The 21,312-nt window shown below is 38.7% G+C and overlaps 2 protein-coding genes across 7 annotated transcripts in view; one reads left to right on the top strand and one right to left on the bottom strand.

Annotated features, from left to right (window-relative positions):
* The first annotated feature begins 169 nt into the window (after positions 1 to 169).
* LOC116305103 (GATOR2 complex protein WDR24) overlaps positions 170 to 21,312 on the top strand; it is a 35,382-nt gene continuing 14,239 nt past the window's right edge. For 2 of the 6 annotated variants that reach the window (XR_016121058.1, XR_016121061.1), the window contains exons 1-25: positions 170 to 296; positions 829 to 936; positions 1,735 to 1,848; positions 5,968 to 6,045; positions 7,113 to 7,219; positions 7,450 to 7,518; positions 8,224 to 8,280; positions 8,564 to 8,695; positions 9,111 to 9,229; positions 10,404 to 10,501; positions 11,230 to 11,449; positions 11,593 to 11,722; positions 12,076 to 12,159; positions 13,293 to 13,440; positions 13,871 to 13,981; positions 14,371 to 14,448; positions 15,095 to 15,186; positions 15,667 to 15,701; positions 15,800 to 15,853; positions 15,934 to 16,033; positions 16,537 to 16,599; positions 16,954 to 17,056; positions 17,294 to 17,379; positions 17,780 to 17,886; positions 18,552 to 18,918. Coding sequence is in view for 1 of the 6 variants with exons in the window: in XM_089036283.1 (XP_088892409.1) it covers positions 236 to 296; positions 829 to 936; positions 1,735 to 1,848; positions 5,968 to 6,045; positions 7,113 to 7,219; positions 7,450 to 7,518; positions 8,224 to 8,280; positions 8,564 to 8,695; positions 9,111 to 9,229; positions 10,404 to 10,501; positions 11,230 to 11,449; positions 11,593 to 11,722; positions 12,076 to 12,159; positions 13,293 to 13,440; positions 13,871 to 13,981; positions 14,371 to 14,448; positions 15,095 to 15,186; positions 15,667 to 15,701; positions 15,800 to 15,853; positions 15,934 to 16,033; positions 16,537 to 16,599; positions 16,954 to 17,056; positions 17,294 to 17,379; positions 17,780 to 17,886; positions 18,552 to 18,687 (2,490 nt within the window). In the remaining 5 variants the exon portion in view is untranslated. Of the gene's footprint in view, positions 297 to 828; positions 937 to 1,734; positions 1,849 to 5,967; positions 6,046 to 7,112; positions 7,220 to 7,449; positions 7,519 to 8,223; positions 8,281 to 8,563; positions 8,696 to 9,110; positions 9,230 to 10,403; positions 10,502 to 11,229; positions 11,450 to 11,592; positions 11,723 to 12,075; positions 12,160 to 13,292; positions 13,441 to 13,870; positions 13,982 to 14,370; positions 14,449 to 15,094; positions 15,187 to 15,666; positions 15,702 to 15,799; positions 15,854 to 15,933; positions 16,034 to 16,536; positions 16,600 to 16,953; positions 17,057 to 17,293; positions 17,380 to 17,779; positions 17,887 to 18,551; positions 19,822 to 21,312 lie in introns of those variants that run through there. The other 4 variants (XR_016121059.1, XR_016121060.1, XR_016121057.1 and 1 more) reach the window with 4 other exon arrangements.
* The window catches only part of LOC116305104 (uncharacterized), a 34,241-nt gene continuing 32,217 nt past the window's right edge, over positions 19,289 to 21,312 (bottom strand). Inside the window, 1 exon segment of the mRNA XM_089036422.1 lies at positions 19,289 to 20,796. Within this exon segment, the coding sequence (XP_088892548.1) occupies positions 19,988 to 20,796 (809 nt within the window). The 3' untranslated portion in view covers positions 19,289 to 19,987.

The raw sequence follows: 21,312 nt of genomic DNA, 5'->3' as shown, positions 1-21,312 counted from the left end.
CAGTTTGAGCGTAAATGTTTTCCATTCCATACCACTTTTACGCGCTCCTGGGGCCGCTACTCAGGCTACTTCTAAGGACTTCTTTAGTACCCTCCAATCCTTCAACTTACGCAACCGATAATCCTTTGGTCTTGGTCTCCCTGTGTTGTTGTAAGTAGCTAGTTCTCAGTCCACACCAAGTAGTTGATTCAGTGGCCTTAACCTTGCATATATCTGCATAGATTATATCTCATACATGTCCTGGGAGATCGTAGAAAGACCTTCCATCCAAGAAATGGCCAAGGTGCAGGATAAAGGTAAAAACATAGACTTTTAGATTTACTACGAAGTGATCGCTGAGATCGTTCTACTTCTGATTCGAATTTTGACTCGCCACAACTCGATATAGGTTTGTTTTTGAATCAATCATAACATTCAGTGACAATCAAGCTGGATTGACCTGTTCAGGCACATCTTCTATGAAGATAAGATTCCCTGTTTATTTACGATAGTATAGTTTGGCATTACCACCCACTTTTATATAGACTTACTAGGAAGTTTATTAATACTGTACATCCTGTCACTTCACCAAAGATCACCTTGCATACTACTACAGCACGATATAGTTTACAGTACAACCCCTTGCTATAAAATCACAATGGAGAGGTTTCCTTCTCTTGAGAAGTGAAAGCTTCTTAAAATTTGATAAATTAAATTTGATAAATTTTTGACCCCCATCGAGAGATTACTTCAAGGGTTGAGGTTTCTATGTGTGTAATATGATCCAATGCAATTTATTATAATCATTATTTCTGTTTGTTTCATCAAATTACAATCATTGATTGACAGGTCTAATGGGGTGTCCATCCAAGACATCCTTCATCACACTAGATGGGCCTATCAATTCATTCTGTTCATCCAAAGATGGCTCACAGATAGCTGTAGCTGGAAGGAATGGTAAATTGTCATACTATAGTCAAGTAATCAATGTGTAGTCCCAGAAAATATCCATACCCCACCCACGGAGGAAATTGGAAATTCTGGTGGTGAGGGGGGTCATAAAATGAACAAAATTGGTTGTTCCTGGGGTAGGGGGGTCCTTTTACGAATTTCCTCCGTGGTGGGGGTATGGATATTCTCTTGAACTACACAATATATGAATAAAATAAAAGGGGGTTAGCTGCTTATAAACATGTAGGTTCCATATCTTGGAGTCCCTTATGTTACCTTACCTCTGGGGACCAGAGACAAGCTTTAAATTAAGTGAATTGTGAGTAACAGCCTGGTTTAAAATAACAGCAGGTCAGTCAGTAGTAGCCTGGGGAGCAGCATTTTGGGGAGGGGGAATGGGCAGGAGTCTCCCACCCCACTCCCCTTAGTGCCGCTATGCAGGCTAGTCAGAAGTTGTGATCATATCACTAGTCAAATTAGCTTTAGCTTGGTAAACATTTCTGGCTAAATATTACTGGTCAAAATGACACAGGTAAGGCAAAGTTTTGACCAGAAAAGTTCCAATTCTTACCAGACATTGTCCAATATGACTGCCTGTTATTTTAAAGTCATGAATAAATGTGTGTGGGTGAGAATTGACTAAGTAAATAAGAAAGGGAGGAAGGGAAGGAAGGAGATGGATGGATAGATGGGAAAGTGAAAGAACCATTGTATAAATGGATTTCTTGACATGATGAAATATGTTTTATTCTAAGATTGATTTCCACAAATTGATTTTTCAAACCCTTAATTTTTTTGTTTCAGTCTTCAAAATTATATCAGTAGATCAAGATCACCTACAAGAGAAAATCAATCTTCGTGTTGGTAGAATTAATTTAAACTTTAGTATCACTGATGTCCAATGGCACCCAGTGGAAGGTTTGTTCAACACTAAAATATTGATTTATAATTAAATTCTAGAAAATATTATTAAGGAATACAGTATAAAACGCACTCACATGTGTTTATACTGAACCTGATATAAACAATGCTGGGAGCTATAGAGCAAGAGAGAAGCAAGCTTAGGAACAATATTAGGCTGAGTGTTTCTCCTGCTTCTTGAGTGCTCTACAGTTCCCACAGTGTTTTTTTATCACAACAAAGAGACTTAAGAGGCTGTCTCTGTAAGAACCTCATAACCATTTTGGGTGAAAAAATAGATTTCTTTCAAACTTTGTGTGTGAGTGTGCCCTTCCAAGGTTATTTCCAAAACACATTTTGTTTTGTGTCTCGGCGCTTTTTAGCAAAGTTTCGGGGGGGGTCCCCTTGGGGGCCAAATTAGTGATTTTGACTACTTCTCATTCATGAAATTTGGGCGATGTTTAAAAATTCCTAAATCCATAACAAATCATCACAACACTAAATCCTTCCATATCATAGTAGATATATATCTTATGCAAAGATGAGTAGCCTTAAAGTTAAATATGAACTTATTTATATCTAGATATTTTAATTTTACTGACCATCGATAATCGACTTTGGCCAGTTGGCTAAAATATGGCTTAGGAAAAAAATCAAAACTCAAAAGTTAGACTTCGTAGGACCATAATATTTGAGTACTGCAGAGATAAAAGGTAGTTCTTACAGAAATTAAAATAACATTTTGCGGCCAGCAGGTTTTGAGAAGTGAACAGGTCGACAAACTTTCAGTATTTTTGAGATTTAATGTGTTACGTCAAAAAGGTGCAAATAGTTTTGAATGCGATTTATCTTTAAATGTTTATAAGTTCACTGTTTAAAGTGGCCTAATATATTTCAAAAACATTTTAACCGCACAAATTGTAAAAAAATGGTTTTAGAAAACAGTACTGGAATCGAAAGACTGATATCACAACATGCCTTAACTGTAAGGTAAAATGCTGTATACTGTCATAAAATACAACGATAAGTTCACTCGAAATAGATAATTGTAAATTATTTGCACGATGCACAAACATCAATCGATGAACAAATCACAAGATTATTTGTTCATATTTTGCCTACAACCAAAAAGAAATCCAAATAATCCAGATAAACATGCCTTTGAAAACGAGTCCTCATCTGCAGTTCGATACAACTGTCATTTTGATACATTCAGGCCCAGAAGTATCCACTTTTAGTCTTCAATTTCGTCCTCAGAGAAGTCTTTGAATATAGTAACATACTAAAACATTATTCTTGTAACTTTATCGAGGATAATAGTTTAAAAAAACTGCCTCGTTATTTTCCTGAGTTCATCTTGTAGTTACTCTTTTCTAGTAATCTAGTAGTGAAAGCCGCTGACCAGCAAAATAGATTCAGCTGTCAAACCAATGTGGAAGAGTAAAAGTTTGAATATGCTGAGTGTTTGTTTTCATGCGGAAAAAAATTTTGGAGAGTCTAGAGGGAAGGTAAATCTTGTAAAACTACTGGAATGGACAGATGATACTCAAGGTCATATTCTAATGAAGAAATAGAAAACGTGCGCGCGTGCTGTGTGCTGTCATAAAGCATGCGGGGGTTGGCGGAACATGAGAGAAGTATTAGGAGAAGCACGACGCGAAGCGGAGTGCTTCTGGATACTTCTCTCGTGTTCTGCCAATCACCTAGTGCTTTTTTGACTGCAAACAGCACAACAAGCAAGTTTTTTATTTCTTTTATAAAAAACAAATTACAATAATAGACAGGAATGACGCAACGGAAAGTGCGCGCGCGTGCAATATGCTCTCATAAAGCACGCGCTCCAAACCAATCAGAACGCGACATTCATAACAGTTATTTTATAAAGTACCATCTTTCACGAGAAGACTTGACATACTACTCTTCCCAGTAGGCCGAGGTAGTTGTGATTTTTTAATCGCCTTCGTAGTGCCGGTTATGTTATCCGCAAGTACATTTCAAATCGACCACGTGATGCCAATGTTGTACCACGAGGACAAGTTTTTACACCATGTGATTGAAACTTGACTTAATTTTGATCACGTGGTGTAAAAAACTTGTCCACGTGGTACAGCATTGGCATCACGTGGTGGATTTGAAATTTAACTTCTGGATAACATAACAGACGCTATGAAGGCGATTAAAAAATCACAACTGCCTCGGTCTACCAGGAAGAGTAGTAGTGTCAACTTATCTTGGCCAGGTCAGGAAAATTTTAAGTTAATAATAATGATGTTAATAATAATGATGATCTGTCCAAAACATAAATACAGTATTGGGCAGTTCTGGCTTCGAGATATAAATAAATAAACAAAGAATGGGCTTCCTGTGGTCCACGTGTGACCTGTGCTCTATAAAATAGTAAAAGTTTTAATATGGCGAGCGTTTGTTTTTATGCTGATAAAAATTGTGGAGAGTTTAGAGGGAAGGTAAATTTTGTAAAACTACGGGAATGTACAGATGATATTCAAGGTCATATTCTAATGAAGGAATAGAAAACGTGCGCACATGCTGTGTGCTGTCATAAAGCACGCGGGGGTTGGCAGAACACGAGAGAAGTGTTAGGAGCACGCGCTCCAAACCAATCAGAACGCGACATTCATAACAGTTATTTTATAAAGTACCATCTTTCACGAGAAGACTTGACAGAGTATTAACTTATCTTGGCCAGGTCAGGAAAATTTTAAGTTAATGACAATAATGTCACTGGTTGGTGGATCTGTCCAAAACATAGACATGGTATTGGGCAGTTCTGGCTTCGAGATAAAAATAAATAAACAAGGAATGGGCTTCCTGTGGTCCACGTGTGACAGCTGAATCTATTTTGCTGGTCAGCGGCTTTCACTACTAGATTACTAGAAAAGAGTAACTACAAGATGAACTCAGGAAAATAACGAGGCAGTTTTTTTAAACTATTATCCTCGATAAAGTTACAAGAATAATGTTTTAGTATGTTACTATATTCAAAGACTTCTCTGAGGACGAAATTGAAGACTAAAAGTGGATACTTCTGGGCCTGAATGTATCAAAATGACAGTTGTATCGAACTGCAGATGAGGACTCGTTTTCAAAGGCATGTTTATCTGGATTATTTGGATTTCTTTTTGGTTGTAGGCAAAATATGAACAAATAATCTTGTGATTTGTTCATCGATTGATGTTTGTGCATCGTGCAAATAATTTACAATTATCTATTTCGAGTGAACTTATCGTTGTATTTTATGACAGTATACAGCATTTTACCTTACAGTTAAGGCATGTTGTGATATCAGTCTTTCGATTCCAGTACTGTTTTCTAAAACCGTTTTTTTACAATTTGTGCGGTTAAAATGTTTTTAAAATATATTAGGCCACTTTAAACAGTGAATTTATAAACATTTAAAGATAAATCGCATTCAAAACTATTTGCACCTTTTTGACGTAACACATTAAATCTCAAAAATACTGAAAGTTTGTCGACCTGTTCACTTCTCAAAACTTGCTGGCCGCAAAATGTTATTTTAATTTCTGTAAGAACTACCTTTTATCTCTGCAGTACTCAAATATTATGGTCCTACGAAGTCTAACTTTTGAGTTTTGATTTTTTTCCTAAGCCATATTTTAGCCAACTGGCCAAAGTCGATTATCGATGGTCAGTAAAATTAAAATATCTAGATATAAATAAGTTCATATTTAACTTTAAGGCTACTCATCTTTGCATAAGATATATATCTACTATAATATGGAAGGATTTAGTGTTGTGATGATTTGTTATGGATTTAGGAATTTTTAAACATCGCCCAAATTTCATGAATGAGAAGTAGTCAAAATCACTAATTTGGCCCCCAAGGGGACCCCCCCCCCCGAAACTTTGCTAAAAAGCGCCGAGACACAAAACAAAATGTGTTTTGGAAATAACCTTGGAAGGGCACACTCACACACAAAGTTTGAAAGAAATCTATTTTTTCACCCAAAATGGTTATGAGGTTCTTACAGAGACAGCCTCTTAAGCAGTCATTTTATGGTCGTGATGACATGGGATTGATGGTTTTTTAAGGTTTTTTAACTTGTTCCTTTAATGCATTTATTAATATATTCAATATTATTCATTTTTGTTCATCAGATCATATTTTAGCTACAGCAGCAGGAAATGGAGCAGTTGTGATATGGAATCTCAATAAGATAACTAAACAAAAACAAGGTATATACAGCAAAAATCCCCTCAAGAATACCCAGCACTGAAGCATTTTTAAAAAATAATTTCATTTATCATATGACCCGTAACTGCCCGGGCGCGCCATCTTAAAAAACCTTTGGAAAAATGGCGTGAGCAGGGCCGAACGAATCCATACGGTCCTGCTCGAAACCTGCGACTTTCTATTATTTGATTCTTTTTCTTTTTGTGATGGTCATATGATAAAATGCTCATTGACTGAGTTAGGTCAGGCCGTACGGGAAAATATTTGGCTCTCGGTCATTTGTATGGGCCTCGCTGCGCTCGGTCTGTAGGGCATCACCTCGAGTCAAATATTTTCCCTTATGGCCCTCCCACTTAGTCAATAAGTAGAAAGTATATATATTACATCCTAAAAAAGTCATCTATTAGGCTTTCCATGATTCCCCATACTTGATGGTCAATCTTCATTAATATCAACAAATCAACTTCTAATTACTTCCTTGGACTTCCAAAAAAAATTGGCAATTGAGCTACTGTACCAATAAGAATGAGGATTGCAAGCGCCCTAGGCACCCCAGATTTAGCTCCCCAAAAATACTAGCTGTATAAGTTTAATTTTCTTCATCAGCATCAACAACAGGCATAGTCCAGATCTGGACCCAGTTTTCACAATGATCCTTTATCACATGGCAGCTATGTTTATTCTCCTGAGAATAAAAACCTTTAAGTGTGTCATCCTCATAAAGTTATATTCTCAAGGCCTTCAATGTGGGACCAGGCATGCTGGAATTTATTGTTCAAACCAACATGGCTGCTGTGCGAAAAAGGCCAGGTTGTTTTTTTGTTTGTTTTTTGAGCAAATCCTAGTGCGGAATTCCATATGATTGTAATGATTGTAATTGTGGATTCAGAGCAGAAATAAATGTAGTCCAGTTCTGGACTACAACAGGCACAACAATTTCATTTATCCTGTTGATTGTTCTCTAAGCTCTTGTACTTGACATTTCCAGTCACTCTTGATACTCTAATTTTATTTTGCAATTAAATTTTATTCTAGCTGATTATTTATACTGTCTTTTTCTTATTCACAGAACTTGTATTTTCTGAACATAAAAGAACTGTAAATCGTATAAAGTTTCATCCAGTAGAAACAAATCTACTTCTGAGTGCAGGTCAAGATGGAAACATGAAATGCTTTGTAAGTTACTTAACAGATGTGTAAAAACTATTTTTTAGTGAATCTATTTTTTGACTGGAAATTTGTTTGCCAGTGGTAAGAAAAGAGCAGCAAACTTTGACTTTTGACAAATGGAACTTGTGTCTACCAGAAGAACCAAAGCTCTCCTCTCTTAACAAAGATGTTCTGGCTCATTATATATTAAGAAGTTTCAACATAGGCATATTTTGTGTTCATTTTATATTCCATAGGATTTGAGAAAGCAGAGTGTTGCTTTTACTTGCGGTTCAAAAAATTCAGATATCATAAGGGATGTAGAGGTAAGCCATGAATTAAACCTTCAAATTTTAATGTTATCATTGCCCTGAAGCAACCTCTGGACAGATCAATAGTCACAGATCAAACACCTAAGTCAGGGCATGGCTAAGTCAAATATGGAACCCTGAAATGACCTCTGGGCTATCTTAAGTCAGTGCAGTGGCGGATCCAGGGGAGGGGTGCAGGGGGTGCGCACCCCTCCCTGGTTCAACTTTTTGCCCTAAATTCGAATATAACCAACACAAAATAATGTTTTTTTCCTTTGATTCTATGGGGTGCACCCCTCCCTGGGTTAATTTGTGTGTTGCACCCCTCCCTGAACAAATTCCTGGATGCGCCCCTGCAGTGCTTGGCTAACTCACAGATCTAACCCTAAAAGCAACCTCTGGGCTGATCAAAGTCAGGACATGGATGAATGCCACTGATTGAACTGAAATTTAGCTTGTCAGGTTTTTGGGAGGGAGAAAAACCAGAGGATCTGAAGAAAACCCCACAAATTAAGAGAAAGACCAAACAAACTCAATACACACAAATGTGATGATGACTAAGTCCAAGCATTGATCCCAAAACATTAGAGGTTTAAGGCAAATGCACAACAGTTCCACTATGCCACCCTTGATTCCCCTATCTAGTATATACATGGTACAGTGGAGTATCATTGAATGAACACTTATATGTAAATGATATGTAAACCCCATGTTTTTTAGTTCAGCCCTTTTGATGGAAAGCTATTTACAGCAGCTTGTGAAACTGGTAACGTCCAGGTAAACTTTACAGTTATGTAATTTTGTATTTATAATATTTGTTTTTAAATTATGTGACCCAGACAAAAAGCTATAATTCATAATTCTAATAAGTCATTTTGGTTTTTGGATTCCATCAATAGAATTTTAAACATTCTGAGTTTTCAAATCAAATCAAACAACAATTAAATTTTTGATTTGCAGCCAAAATCCCAGATGTTTTGGGCTTTGCTGGTCACATAATTATGAAAGTGGGTCAGTGTAATATGGCTTAAACCTTGTTTTTAAAATCCTTCAATCTCAGATGTGGGATATGCGTCGGACAGATATGCACTACCATCAGTTCATGGCTCATAATGGTCCAATATTTACTATTGACTGGCATCCTGAAGAAAGGAATTGGATAGCTACTGGTGGGAGAGACAAGTTCGTCAAGGTAAAGGAAAAATAGCTGTCAATCAATGTATTTTGTCTGGTCTGTCTGTCAAGCCTTCACATGATGGCAACCATGACAGTCTTTTCCCCCCTGGGAAACTAGATCTTTAAATGTAAATAAGGTTAGACTAGATTGAATTGTTCCTGCCTCCTGTCATGGCTGCTATCACTTGATGGTGCAAAGCCTCTATATCTTCATAGGCTACGGACCTTACTAGATGCTCCTACCATCCACACTAACCCACAATAAACCCATCTCCCAAGTATTTACAATCATTATGTATATTTATCTTAGAGTCAGCCAATTGCTAGGTAACATGGATGTTTTCATCCAATCCAACATACACACTGTCACACCCATGATGCTAACATAACATTATAGTTGTCCTATGTTCCTACATTCTGCTTACAATCAGGTTTGGGATGTCCAGTGCAAGGCAAGTTCTTTATTCAATGATGGATTACATGGAATACAGGCCATAACGTCTGTTGGTCGTATTAAATGGAGACCTCAAAGAAAGTACCAGATAGCAAGGTAAGAGACTTCAAATTTAATAGCCAGAATAAGGGTACATAAGGGAATGATGATAGAGAAAAGAAAGGAAGAAGGAAGGAGACAACGTTCAAAAGTAAGTTCAAATGGAAATTCATTATTTGCTGACTGGTTGAGAAGTCTGTATTGTGACCGTATATTAAGGTGCTGACACACGGCGCAACATTGCAAGCAACAAATTTGAATCGGGGTGACACACATTGCAACAAAATCATGCAACATCGCTTGTGTCAGCCTGCTATGTTAAGATATTTGGTCAGCAGTTATAAACTTGGTGCAAGCTGATTGGCTGGAAATTTCAAAATGTTGCAGGTAATGTTGCAGCCATGTTCACATAATGAAATTTGTTGCGCGCAATGTTGCAAGAGTAGAGCTCGATTAAACTTCAGATTTGTTGCACGCAGCGTCAAGTTTGGGGTAGACACATGAGCAAACAGTCCTGTTGCGTGCAATGTTGCATGCAATGTTGCATCGGGTGTCAGCACCTTTAAGTCTCTCAAGAATCGGGTTTCCTAGAATTCTAGATCATAAAAAGGCGCGTTTGAACTGCCTTTTTCAGCAATCTTTGAGCCAACAACATTTACAAGATTGTGTGAAGGTCATTGAAGGTCAACTGCTGCCTGGTTGTTTCAGTTGGTAAAAGCGTTGGTCTGATGTGCGGGAGGTCGTGGTTGAAGCCTTGACCGGACCAACACTCAGGCTCTTAAAAGAAGGTTCTGTCTTTGTAATTACACCTGCAAATGGTTAAACCTTCAAGTTTCAGTCTTGGATTTAAGGACTTGAAGACACTGGTGATGACCATCTTCAGTGCCTGTGCTTATAGTCACTACAGGGCACGACAGTAATTGAGTAAAGCTCTTGCTTGAGGTATCCCAGCCCTCACGGGAAAGTTATTAAAAATCAGTTATTAAATGAAATCCAACTGCTTCGGCACTGCAAAGTCAAATCACGGCACATCCACGTCATGAACCAGCATTTATGCAAACTGTGGCTTTTTACGGTGTTTCTTTCTCTTTCTTCGCCACAGTCAGGTGTTTCTTTATTGGTAGACTTCGATATTCACATATGTCTGTCTTTCTCTTTCTCCCCACATTGCTTCTCTGTTGGTAGACTTCGATATATTTACATTTATCTATCTTTCTCTTTCTCCCCACAGTGTTTCTCTATTGGTAGACTTCGACATTCACATATGGGATATGCGACGTCCGTACATTCCCTACGCAACGTTTAATGAACACAAAGATACTCCTACAGGTACAATATTCACCTATAATAGCTAGTCACACCACTCGGACAAGTCCTAAATAAAAGTCCAATTGCTTCTCAATAGCTAGACTGATTCCATAAGTCGTAGTTTTCACTCCTTTGTGGGTTGTTGTCGCTCAACTAGCGTGTGAGCGATATCCGGAATCGATAGAAGAGCGAAAACACCGAATTATGGAATCAGTCTACTCAATAGCACAGTCAGAATCATCTTTTGTTTTGATGAACGTCAATCAAACGAGGAAACATGCTTCCAGAAACATGTTTACCACGCGCATGTTTCCTCGATGTTTCCCAGTTTAGCCACATGCGAAACATTGCTGCGTGCAACAAATTTTGCTTCCAAGACGCAAAAATTGTTTTTGCTGTGCGGCAGAAACATTTCATGTTTCCAAGACGCATGGAAACATTGTTTCCCGATGTTTCCTGACAGTTTTGCCACCTTAGGAAACATTTAAGGAAACATGTTTCCTCGTTTAGCCAGGGCCTAAGACATTCCATAGGCACGTGCCCTTGAAAGCTTTGTGTTTTACGACAATGTCATGGAAACACTTTGATTGACATGACGTCAACCAAAACCCTATTTTGGCGCGAAAACAAATTATACCATTCCGCGCGTGCTATTGAGAAAAACTGTAGCCGATCTGATTCCAAGCGCAATCGTTATTCTTTCACTTTAAGAAAAATATGAAGTACTCATTTTCTTCTTCTTATACCAGGGATAATGTGGCGGCAGACAGGTCGTGGTCGGGACCCGATTGTCCTATTGTCTTGTTCTAAAGACAGCACCCTGTACCAGCACGTGTTCAGCGATGCTAATCACCCTGTAGATGATGCTCCACCAGTCGCTATCTCACTCAATGTTAATGGTGATCTCAGTTACGCTATGTGTGACCAGATAACTAATATTGCAACTCAGACTAACTCGATTAAAATGAGGTAAGCACTTGTGTGGGTCGGTCTATTGACACTAGCTTTTCTGGTGGGAGGGGATGGTAGAGTAAAAAAATTTGTACCTGCCCTGTCCTGATCTATTTTGCTCTAGTCTGCTTTGCTAAGTCGTTTGTTATTTTATTGTTCAGCCGTGGACTGCACATCCCAAGCTCAGGTAACAGCTTATCACAATTCCGTAAGAAGTTCCACGACATCTCAGATAATTTTACGGCACGAGCGAGTAGCAGCCTCTTTGTGTGTACTAACAACACGCCCCTGGTGAGTGAACCATACATGTACATGTATCTACAATCGGCAAAAAAATACCTTGAGACCTAGACTACCCAGGAAGCCCAATTCCAATAGAACAAAGCTTTTCTCCTCCAACCCCCCTTCCCTCTAGCAATGTTGAATGGACGAATGTTCATGTGCCACCGATCGTTAGCCGAAACAACATTTATTGGTAATGGGGAAGGGGATTTATAGTTTCCAGATAGAGAGTTTTACAAATATTTCCATGAAATTTGAAAGCATGGAGGTCTCATTATTTTATTCGCCTATTGTGGAGTTCTCTCGAGCACCTGATTAAATCACTCAACACCTACCTTACTCTTTATGTTCTCTTTGTGTAGAAGGACGACTGTTTCAAGATATTAGCCAAGAGTTACAAACTTAGTGGACGCTCCTTCTCCGAGCTCTGCGAACACAACAATAATGTAAGCTCGAGGTTTCACTCTTTAATGTGCATGGAATTTTTGTACTGCGTCCAAGCCTTTTGGGCGGACTTCTCTAAAGAGGTCTGTTCTAAAATACACTGGACCTAAAATCGATGGCTAAGAGATCATTTACATTTTTACCCAAAAACTAAAATAGACCGAGGATCCTTACCATTTAAACCAAAAACAAATGGTACACGCGTTTACCGGAAGAACCAAAAAGAGCGGGAAAAATAGATTACCTCAATCGGAAACCGAGTTTTCCGGAAGTGCGATCGGAATGACACATACCACTTGTTTTCCAACCGGAATTTCCGATTTTTCCGAGTAATTGGGAAGCGCCCCAGGATCGCCATGCAACCACATGAAAACCTATACCTTAATCGAACGGTTTTCTTAATTATTATACAGCTTCTAATTAATCCCATATAGGTAATTGTCCAATTATTTTCTTAATTGGACAGGTCTTGTTGATATGGGATTAATTAGGAAGCTATATAATTAATAGGTAATGGGATTTCATGCTCCCCAATCAAGAAATAATTAGACTCGAAAAATTCCTCTGACTGCCAAATTGGACTTGGCCTACGGCCTCATCCAATGTTGTCAGTCCTCGGAATTATCCTTGTCCAATTATTTCTTAATCGGACAGCATGGAGTCCTATTAATACTAACACTCGTAAACTTGTAAAGTTTGAAAAAAAGAAAGATTGTAATAGACCCGTCGCTCGATTTTACTAAATTCATATTCCTTATCTAAGATATTAAATATGGGGAAATGTGGTCAAACTTGGGTGCACCTTTTTTTCCACCTAGTTTCATATCGTGGAAGGACTGGGTCGAAACCGAGCAATCTTGGAAAATTTTATTTCATAAATATCTACATTTCCCATTGATTTTTGTTCATTCGGTCAAAATCGGACTTCATTTCTCGAGCTCTATGGTATCATACAACTACATGTATCCAGTCTGGTCAGCAGTTGTCCGGTCTCTCCAGTCCTTTCACTCGAAATGTAACCCGGCAATGCCTTATATGGTGTCGCTTGTACCAAAGCTATGCCTCAATCATCTTCCTTGTCAAAGTCAGAAAAGCCATCAAGAATTTATTTTCGGTTTCTTTTTATTCGTATCAGGTGGCCAGTAGCCTTTCGTTACACAAACACGCCAAGACATGGTCCATCTTGAACGCGCTTTACAGCCACAGTATTTCCAAAGCTGTACCAACTGGAGGCATTGGAGGAGGAATAGGACCCACCGTTGGAAATACAGACGTTCAAACAGGTATAAGCCTTTTCATAGTTTAAGAATCGATTCCACTGCGCATGCGATTTTATCCGGAATTTCTCGCCTTCTTTTGTCTAAACCTTCTTTTGTTCTTAATTAAACAAAAGAAGGTGAGAAATTCGGGATAAAATCGCATGCGCAGTGGAATCGATTCTTAAACTATGAAAAGGCTTATTCTAACCAATCGGCGCCAGGAAGCCGAGGGTACAGTACAGTGTTGTGAACGTGATGGTTTGATTTCCTAGCATTTTGATTGGATAAGCCATGCCTACCTTGCTGTTTGATTGGTCGAACAGATCCCTTTGAATTCGCACCGTGAACTTGCCGTGTACTGCGATGTTAACCTTTCTTGCCTGTTCTGTTGTATGTGCAATAGTAGGCCTATTATTCATTTTTTCCCCTCTTTATTCATATTCCATTGGTCCAGTCCCCACAACAGCAGCAGTGAGTTCCTCTACACAGCCCACTGCAATCAACCCCAAGGCTGATACGATGACCTCACAAACAGGACCATTACAAGACCAGTCTACACTCCACGGTTCGTATTTATGTCTTAATGCATTTCTGCTGCAAGTGTTTCACAATAATGCTTTAAGCCTCGTCCTAGATTTTGAAGTCTTCTACACCTAGTCGAAAAATGGCGACCAATTTCAATAATCATTGTTCTGGACTAACTAACCTCTCATACATGTGAAAACGCTTTTATGTTTCTACGTGAACACGAGGATAGCCAGTCTCTAGTCAGTGCAGAACAATAGTTATTCAAATTGGTCGCCATACTTCGCTTCCGTCTGTAGACCACCTTGCACTAATTCCCAGTTTGAGGGTCAAAGCAAAAGAACTCCTTTCTCTCGAGGATTGAATTTTTGTTGTTGTTGTTAATATATTCCAATGTCCTAACCCTTTTTCTCTTTTCCCTGCTTACAGATGATGACGAGTCTTCATCGTCGAGTAGTGAGGACGAAGTACCAAAGCTAATGAGCATCGCTAGTGGCGGTAACCAAGGTAGAGTCATAGCATGTGCTGCTGATACTATAGAGAGATTTGACTTGCACTGTCAAACAAAGCTGTATAATTAGTGACTAACGTCAAAGTAATACATAAGAAAGCAATGGAATTACTTCTACATGTGAAAGCGGGTTTTTTTTGTGTTTTTTTTTTTTTTTTTTTTTTTTTTTTTGGTGTTTTTGTTTGTTTGTTTTGTTTTGAATGGGAAACGATATGTACAGCAGATTCGTAGCCGTACCTTACCACAGATCTGCCTCTGTAGACAGTGGTAGTGATGATGAGTGTGTGCTATGTTATTGCCTTGGCCGGTATACACCTATTTCAAAAAAAGGTTATCCGAGCCAAAGAAGATAGACATTAGGTCATTCCAATACTAAAGGAACTGTGTTGATGGATTTAAACACAAATAATCAAGGTCTTTAAAATAGTTTCGTCGACTACGAACAACACTAGATACCTCAACACTAAACTCCGTGATCTTAACGAGAAAAAAGTAATAAAAAGCACATGTCATTCCAGCTATTCTCATAACTTGGAATGACCTAATCTCCTATTGCCTATTTCCTATCGCCTTTGGCTCCGATAAGCTTTTTTGAAATAGGAATAAAAATATTTGTCTTACCTACTTCCTCATTGGTATCAGACTTCCTGTTCGGTGATGATCCAGACGAAGGATTCTATTTCGATGACACAACTGCTTTGGATGATACGGGACATGACTGGACTCTTCCTAGTGTAGGTTACCATGTCTGTGCAATTCTATTATCCTATAATGATCCATAATTCATATTGCGCTCTTTCTATGTGATATATAATTGATATGTATATAAAAAGGTAAGGTACCTATATTTAACGGTAGTTCCTTAGTATGAAATGTACGCACTGAGGGTGGGCACTGCCGGGCTTTCTTTACGTCATCAGTGGTTATTTTACGTCCCTCCGATATTGGTTAGTAATGATAAAGTGCGCAGAGACGGGACCACCATTTAAAGTGGTCATTTGAAGATGAAATGTTAGGGCAGCACTTTCTCCTCCGTTTTTTTAACGCTCTTGAGTGTTTGACCTGCCTGATTTGTACCCTCGACTTTCCGCGCAAATGTTAATGTTCAACCAACTAAGCCAACCCGGTTGTGGTACAATTACATTTAATTATCTAATGCACGCCCATTTCCTGCATGCTACCGATACTTACAGTAACTCTGTATGTTTGTTTAGGAAGCATTTGAACCTAGGCAAGCATTTCTGGAGAGGTGAGTATTGGAAGTTTTATTAACTTAGTCATAAACCAGTAGTAAAATGCGCATGCGCATTGGACCTAGTATCCCATAATACTCTTTACTTTCTTCAGGCCAACGTCGCCCAATCTTGAACAGGAGCAAGAAAGACCAGAATCCCCTTCAAGGTAAAATAGATTCGTTTTAACTTGGCTTAGTATGATTCAGTTGTGTGTATTGACGCAAATGAGTTATCTCTTTCTTAAAGTAACGTGGATTCTGAATCTGCAAGTGCTTCTGTTCAGCGGTCTGTTCTTGAACCAAGTGTGAATGAGAAAGAAGTCTCTGAGGACTCGTTCCAAGCCCTGGTAAGTTTTTCATATTTGGGTGGCATACATTCCTTTGAGCTTATCAAGTTTTACCGGTAACAATATGCATTAATGTAAATCAAATACATTCTACTTGGGAAGCTTCTGCTGCAAACTTACATAAGTTGGCATTCCTCTTTCTTTTCCTTTCCTTTTCTCTCCTTTGTTTTGCTTTGCTTTGCTTTGCTTTGCTTTGCTTTGCTTTGCTTTGCTTTGCTTTGCTTTGCTTTGCTTTGCTTTGCTTTGCTTTGCTTTGCTTTGCTTTGCTTTGCTTTGCTTTGCTTTGCTTTGCTTTGCTTTGCTTTGCTTTGCTTTGCTTTGCTTTGCTTTGCTTTGCTTTGCTTTGCTTTGCTTTGCTTTGCTTTCGTATTCTTCCTTCCTTCCTTCCTTCCTTCCTTCCTTCCTTTCTTCTCCTCTTTTTATTTATCTCGTACTTCTCTAGCCAATCAACCAAAGTATGCATCATGTAACTCCGTCCTCTCTAATGGCGTTCTTTCGTTCAGTTTCTTCCGAAGTGGGATTTTACGTCTTTGATCGTCGATGTTCTCCAACATTTCGCAGAAGAGGTAAAACAATTTTTCTCAGCAAAGACGTGTCATTTCTAAACATAGTTTATTCGAGCTATAGTTACGAAATCGTATATATGGAGGATAAATAGACCAATTCGGCTAACACTGACAATGTTTTACAATATCAGCAAAGCAGAAAATATACCGGAAAAACGTGTAGACAAAGTTTAGAAAAATTTCATATTGTTGTGGCCTTTCTCTGATTATATTCACATCGCTCATGGTTCAGTTCGGGCTTGTTATGCAACATGTAAATGGGCTTTCACCAGCCTTTATAAAATAGTTGTATAGGATTTCGTAACTATAGCTTGGGCTTCCTGTGTCGGATATGGATACGATCATTTGTTTTAGGGTGACGTGCAGATGTCTGCATCATTATTAATTGTACTTGGTGACAGAATACGACATAAGATCGACGAACAGACACAAGAACTGTGGCTCATGTCTTACATTGGTATGATAAAGCTAGTTGATGTATCTAAAGCTAGTTGATGTATTGAATGCGCAAATTTATTATCTTATGTATTTTCATTTGTTTATTTTCATTCATTCACATTCTCATTTTTTCATTTACTCATAAAGTCGTTCATCCAATCTTCCGTCCACTGACTCATTCACTTGCTAATTCATCCAACCATCTATTCATCTATTCAATGACTGACAGACTGACTAATTTCACATATTTTTTTAGATCTTCTTCGTAGACTGGAAATGTGGTCCGTAGCAAACGAAATCACCAAGTTATCAAGTTTACCTATCGTCAACACGCAAAACCTGGTAATCCATAAACAATAGCGTCTCGTAGAAAAGAGACTTCCATCTTGTTACAATGGACCCTTCTCAAAATTATCGTGGATGAGAGGTTAACATGAAAACACAAAAGAAATCACATTTACTCGATGGCATTTGTGATATTTCTTTTATATTTCCATGTTAGCCTCTTATTCAAGGGTCCATCAGCTGATATAAAGTCTTTAGATCTCATTATCTGCTCCAAATGGTGGTCAAACACTTACCACCATGTGTTCAGCCAGAAAGAATTCTATTGAAAAAAATCGTGATTCAGTTGATGAACATTCCACATGGTACAGGAAATGATGTAAATTGAAACCAAGTAACAAAATCAATCCACTGATGTTCATTGGTGTTCGTTCTAATGCTATTTCTTTTCCCCCAGCAATCTACAACTGTGTACGCATCTTGTGGCCGATGTAACAAACCTCTGTCTAAATCAGGATGGTTTTGTAAACGATGTATGAGTCTTATAGAGCCTTGCTCGCTATGGTAAGTATAAAAAATCTAAACTATTAAGGTTAAGCTGTTGTATGACATCATGGGACAATCACAACAGTGCTAGGCTCTAACTAGGAGAAGCTCACCAAGATTGAATTAGAAAGTCAGTGGAATAAACCCTCGAAGCACAGAAGATAACCAACAAACAACTCTACTCACATATGACACACAGCCCGAGATTCGAAGCCGGGTTGCATTGGTGAGAGGCGGCACGTAAGTAACGCGCACCACCCGTGCTTCCCAAGTTGTATTGGTGATGACCCCTCATAACCTGTGTAACAGCTTTGAGAGAGGGGAATAAATAGAGAAACCTGCTGATGGCTGGTTAATCAATCTCTGTCTTGTCGTTCACCTTGTTCTACGAGGGCCTAGTTGTAAGAAGAGTAATTAGCGCTATCCGACGGCTAGATCCTTATCCAATGGATAATTTCGTCGGATAGCACTATCCACTCGTCAACTTATATCTTGGCCCAGGGTGTTAGGTAGTCGCCATTGGTCATTGACCTCATAAATTATTAATGAGTTTGAAAAGTAAGCTATCTTATGTCATTTTTAGGAACGCAACTCAGAAACTACACTTCTAGATCCAAATCGTTTTGTTTTAACTCGGCAATTGATTCAGTTAAAGTACGATTCAAATGTGTTTGTGTTTCCAGTCACCTGTCTGTTCGAGGATCATATGTGTGGTGTCAGGGATGTGGTCATGGTGGTCATTTAACACACATACAAGAATGGTTCTCCAATAATATTTGGTGCCCTGCAGGATGTGGACACATATGTGAGTTCATGTGAGAAACATGTCGTGACATGGTGAACTCTGGTACTGGATACAAGCTACGATATGGAGACATGAGCGACGAACTGCAACCCATGACCCAGAGGGATAGATATCTGTGAGTTCATTTAAGAAACACTGGCTGTGAACAAAGTGAGCTCCAAGTATTGGATACAAGCTATGTTATGGAGACATGAGCGAAGAACGTGAGTAACATAAGATGCAGACGCGGACAGCATGTTCTTAAGGTATTACATGCTAGTGTCATAGAACTCATAGAATGTAAGCAATCCTGTGATATGCATGTTCATAGGCTTTGCACCATCACGTGACGGCAGCCATGACAGGAAGCAGGAACAATTGAATCTGATCTAATCTGATTTACATAAGAAAGAATTCAGTTTTCCAGGGGGGGAAATACTCTATTGTTGTGCCTCCTGTCATGGCTGCCATCACGTGATGGTGCCTCTCTATATTCTACAGTTTTGTCCAGGAGATGCCTCCTACAATAATTATACGTGCCGTCTTAAACTGACTGCAGACGTCAGGTAATATTAGATAATATAAATTATAAACAATATTGATAATGTAAATAGCGTCATAAAGGCTGTAAATCACTATAGATATATAGTTTTATTGTTTTCTATTGGAACATTTTTATATAACTTAGAAATAGAATAGTTTTAACAGGTGCAGAATCACAGTGAGCATTGGCTTTTGTACTCGTTACCACAGCAATTGTTTGTAACTTTGTACCGTGCTTGCAGAGGTTTTCTTCTGTCCCTTTCTGTTGGCACTCAGCTCTATGAAGGAGCAGATAAGTAACCCTATGTTCGCAGGGTAGAAACTGTGTAGCGTTAAACGAATCTACAACACTTTTATAGGATTTTTGAACTTTTTTCGTGATCGAATTGCTTGGTAACAATCAGATGAATTACTGAATCTCATAATCAGCCTTACGTGAAGGGAAAACACCTGCCTCCCCTCCATTCTCAATCTATTGATAGCAACCCGTTTTCCTTTTCGCTTTGCTTAACCTGGTCTTCTTTGTTCCATTTGAATATATACTTAGAGAAAGAAAGTAGAATCTATGGTTAAATCGTAATTACCTTTTATGTAGCATTAAAGAAAGAGTATTTTTCTAAACAGAATTGGTATTGACAATACAGCATAAATATTTGTCTCTAGATCTGTACACAAGTTACCAAGTAAATGTCATTTCTGAGCTATTCGCCGTTCGTCGTATCTCAGTTACCATGACTAGTCTATTGAATGAAGCTTTTCCATGTTCATTTTCCATACAGATATAATATTACGTTAGTTACCATGTGAGTGAAAATCTGTCGTGTTGTTTTTGGTTATCCTCATCGCCGTCTGAACCAGCTTGTCTAGATATTCTCTCTGCTCACAGTCCTGACACTCACATGATGTAATCACAAGGTATTGATGAACCTTGACATCACCACCAGGACATTTCAAAGTCGTGTTCTTAGTATCAAACTCGACGGGTTTACAGCATCGACATGAATGTGTTAGACGAGGGAAGGTTATATTTGCGATAAAACTTGACCAACATCCTCCCTGACAGGCTGTTTCTTGTGACTGTTGTTGGCTCTTACAACCTTTGCTGTCTGTGTAGTTCATAAGGGTCGAGTGCAGCTTACATGGTTGAATGACGCCTTCAGTTGGTCGAGCACTTGGTGGAAGATAACTAGTAGTTGTAGATGATGCTGTTGTTCTTGGATGGGTTGTTGTAGGTTGGGGTGATGATGTAGTCGTGTTTTCTGGTGTTATGTTTGGTGAAGTTGTCGTGATATTTTCTGTGCCCGTGGAAGTAGGTGCTGGAGCAGATGATGGTACTATAGGCGATGTTGTTACGTTTTCTGCCATTGTTGTACTGCTGATCGGCCCAGTCGTAGTAATACTTTCACTGGACATGGTTGGTACCACAGTTGTGATATTTTCTCTAGTATTGTTATATTTGGTTGGTGTTAACGTCGTTAAAGGAGGTGCAGGTGTAGTAGTTGTATTTTCTTGTGTTGTTTCGTTGGATATAGTTGTAGGTAGAGGCTCGGTATGGTTTCTAGAAGTCGTCACATGGCTGGTTGGGGTCGTTGGTGTTGTTGCTATAAGCAAATTCAATTTAGTTGATAAAATTGCATATCAAAATACACTAGATAGAGGTTTTGCACCATCACGTGTCCACCCCCATATTACAGCTTGGGCTGCCTGTGGTTAGATGGCAGAACAGTAAAATCCCTTTGCTCTTGGGAATTGAATTCTTTCTTATGTAAAACGACTGTATTGTTCCTGCCATCTAACATGGCTGCCGTCACGTGATGATGCAAAACCTCTATTACAAGAGATATGCCAATGTTGTACCACGTGGACAACTTTTTACACCACATGATCAAAATTCAGTCAAGTTTTAATCGTGGTGTAAAAAATTGTCCACGTGGTTTAACATTGGCACCACGTGGTCGATTTGAAATGTACTATCTCGGTTAACATAACAGACGCTACGAAGGCGATTATAAAATTCCAACTACCTCGGTCTACCGGGAAGAGTAGCAGTTCGCTATCTATACTCGCTTCACATTACACCAATACATCAGAACACTTTCAAGACTGATAAAAGTTTT

The sequence above is a fragment of the Actinia tenebrosa genome, unplaced genomic scaffold, assembly GCF_029948245.1.
Source record: "Actinia tenebrosa isolate PJP-AT-01 unplaced genomic scaffold, QUT_ActTen_1.0 PGA_scaffold4__44_contigs__length_22323623, whole genome shotgun sequence".
In the NCBI taxonomy this organism is placed as follows: domain Eukaryota; kingdom Metazoa; phylum Cnidaria; class Anthozoa; order Actiniaria; family Actiniidae; genus Actinia; species Actinia tenebrosa.
This window is presented reverse-complemented; position numbering and strand designations above follow the sequence as displayed.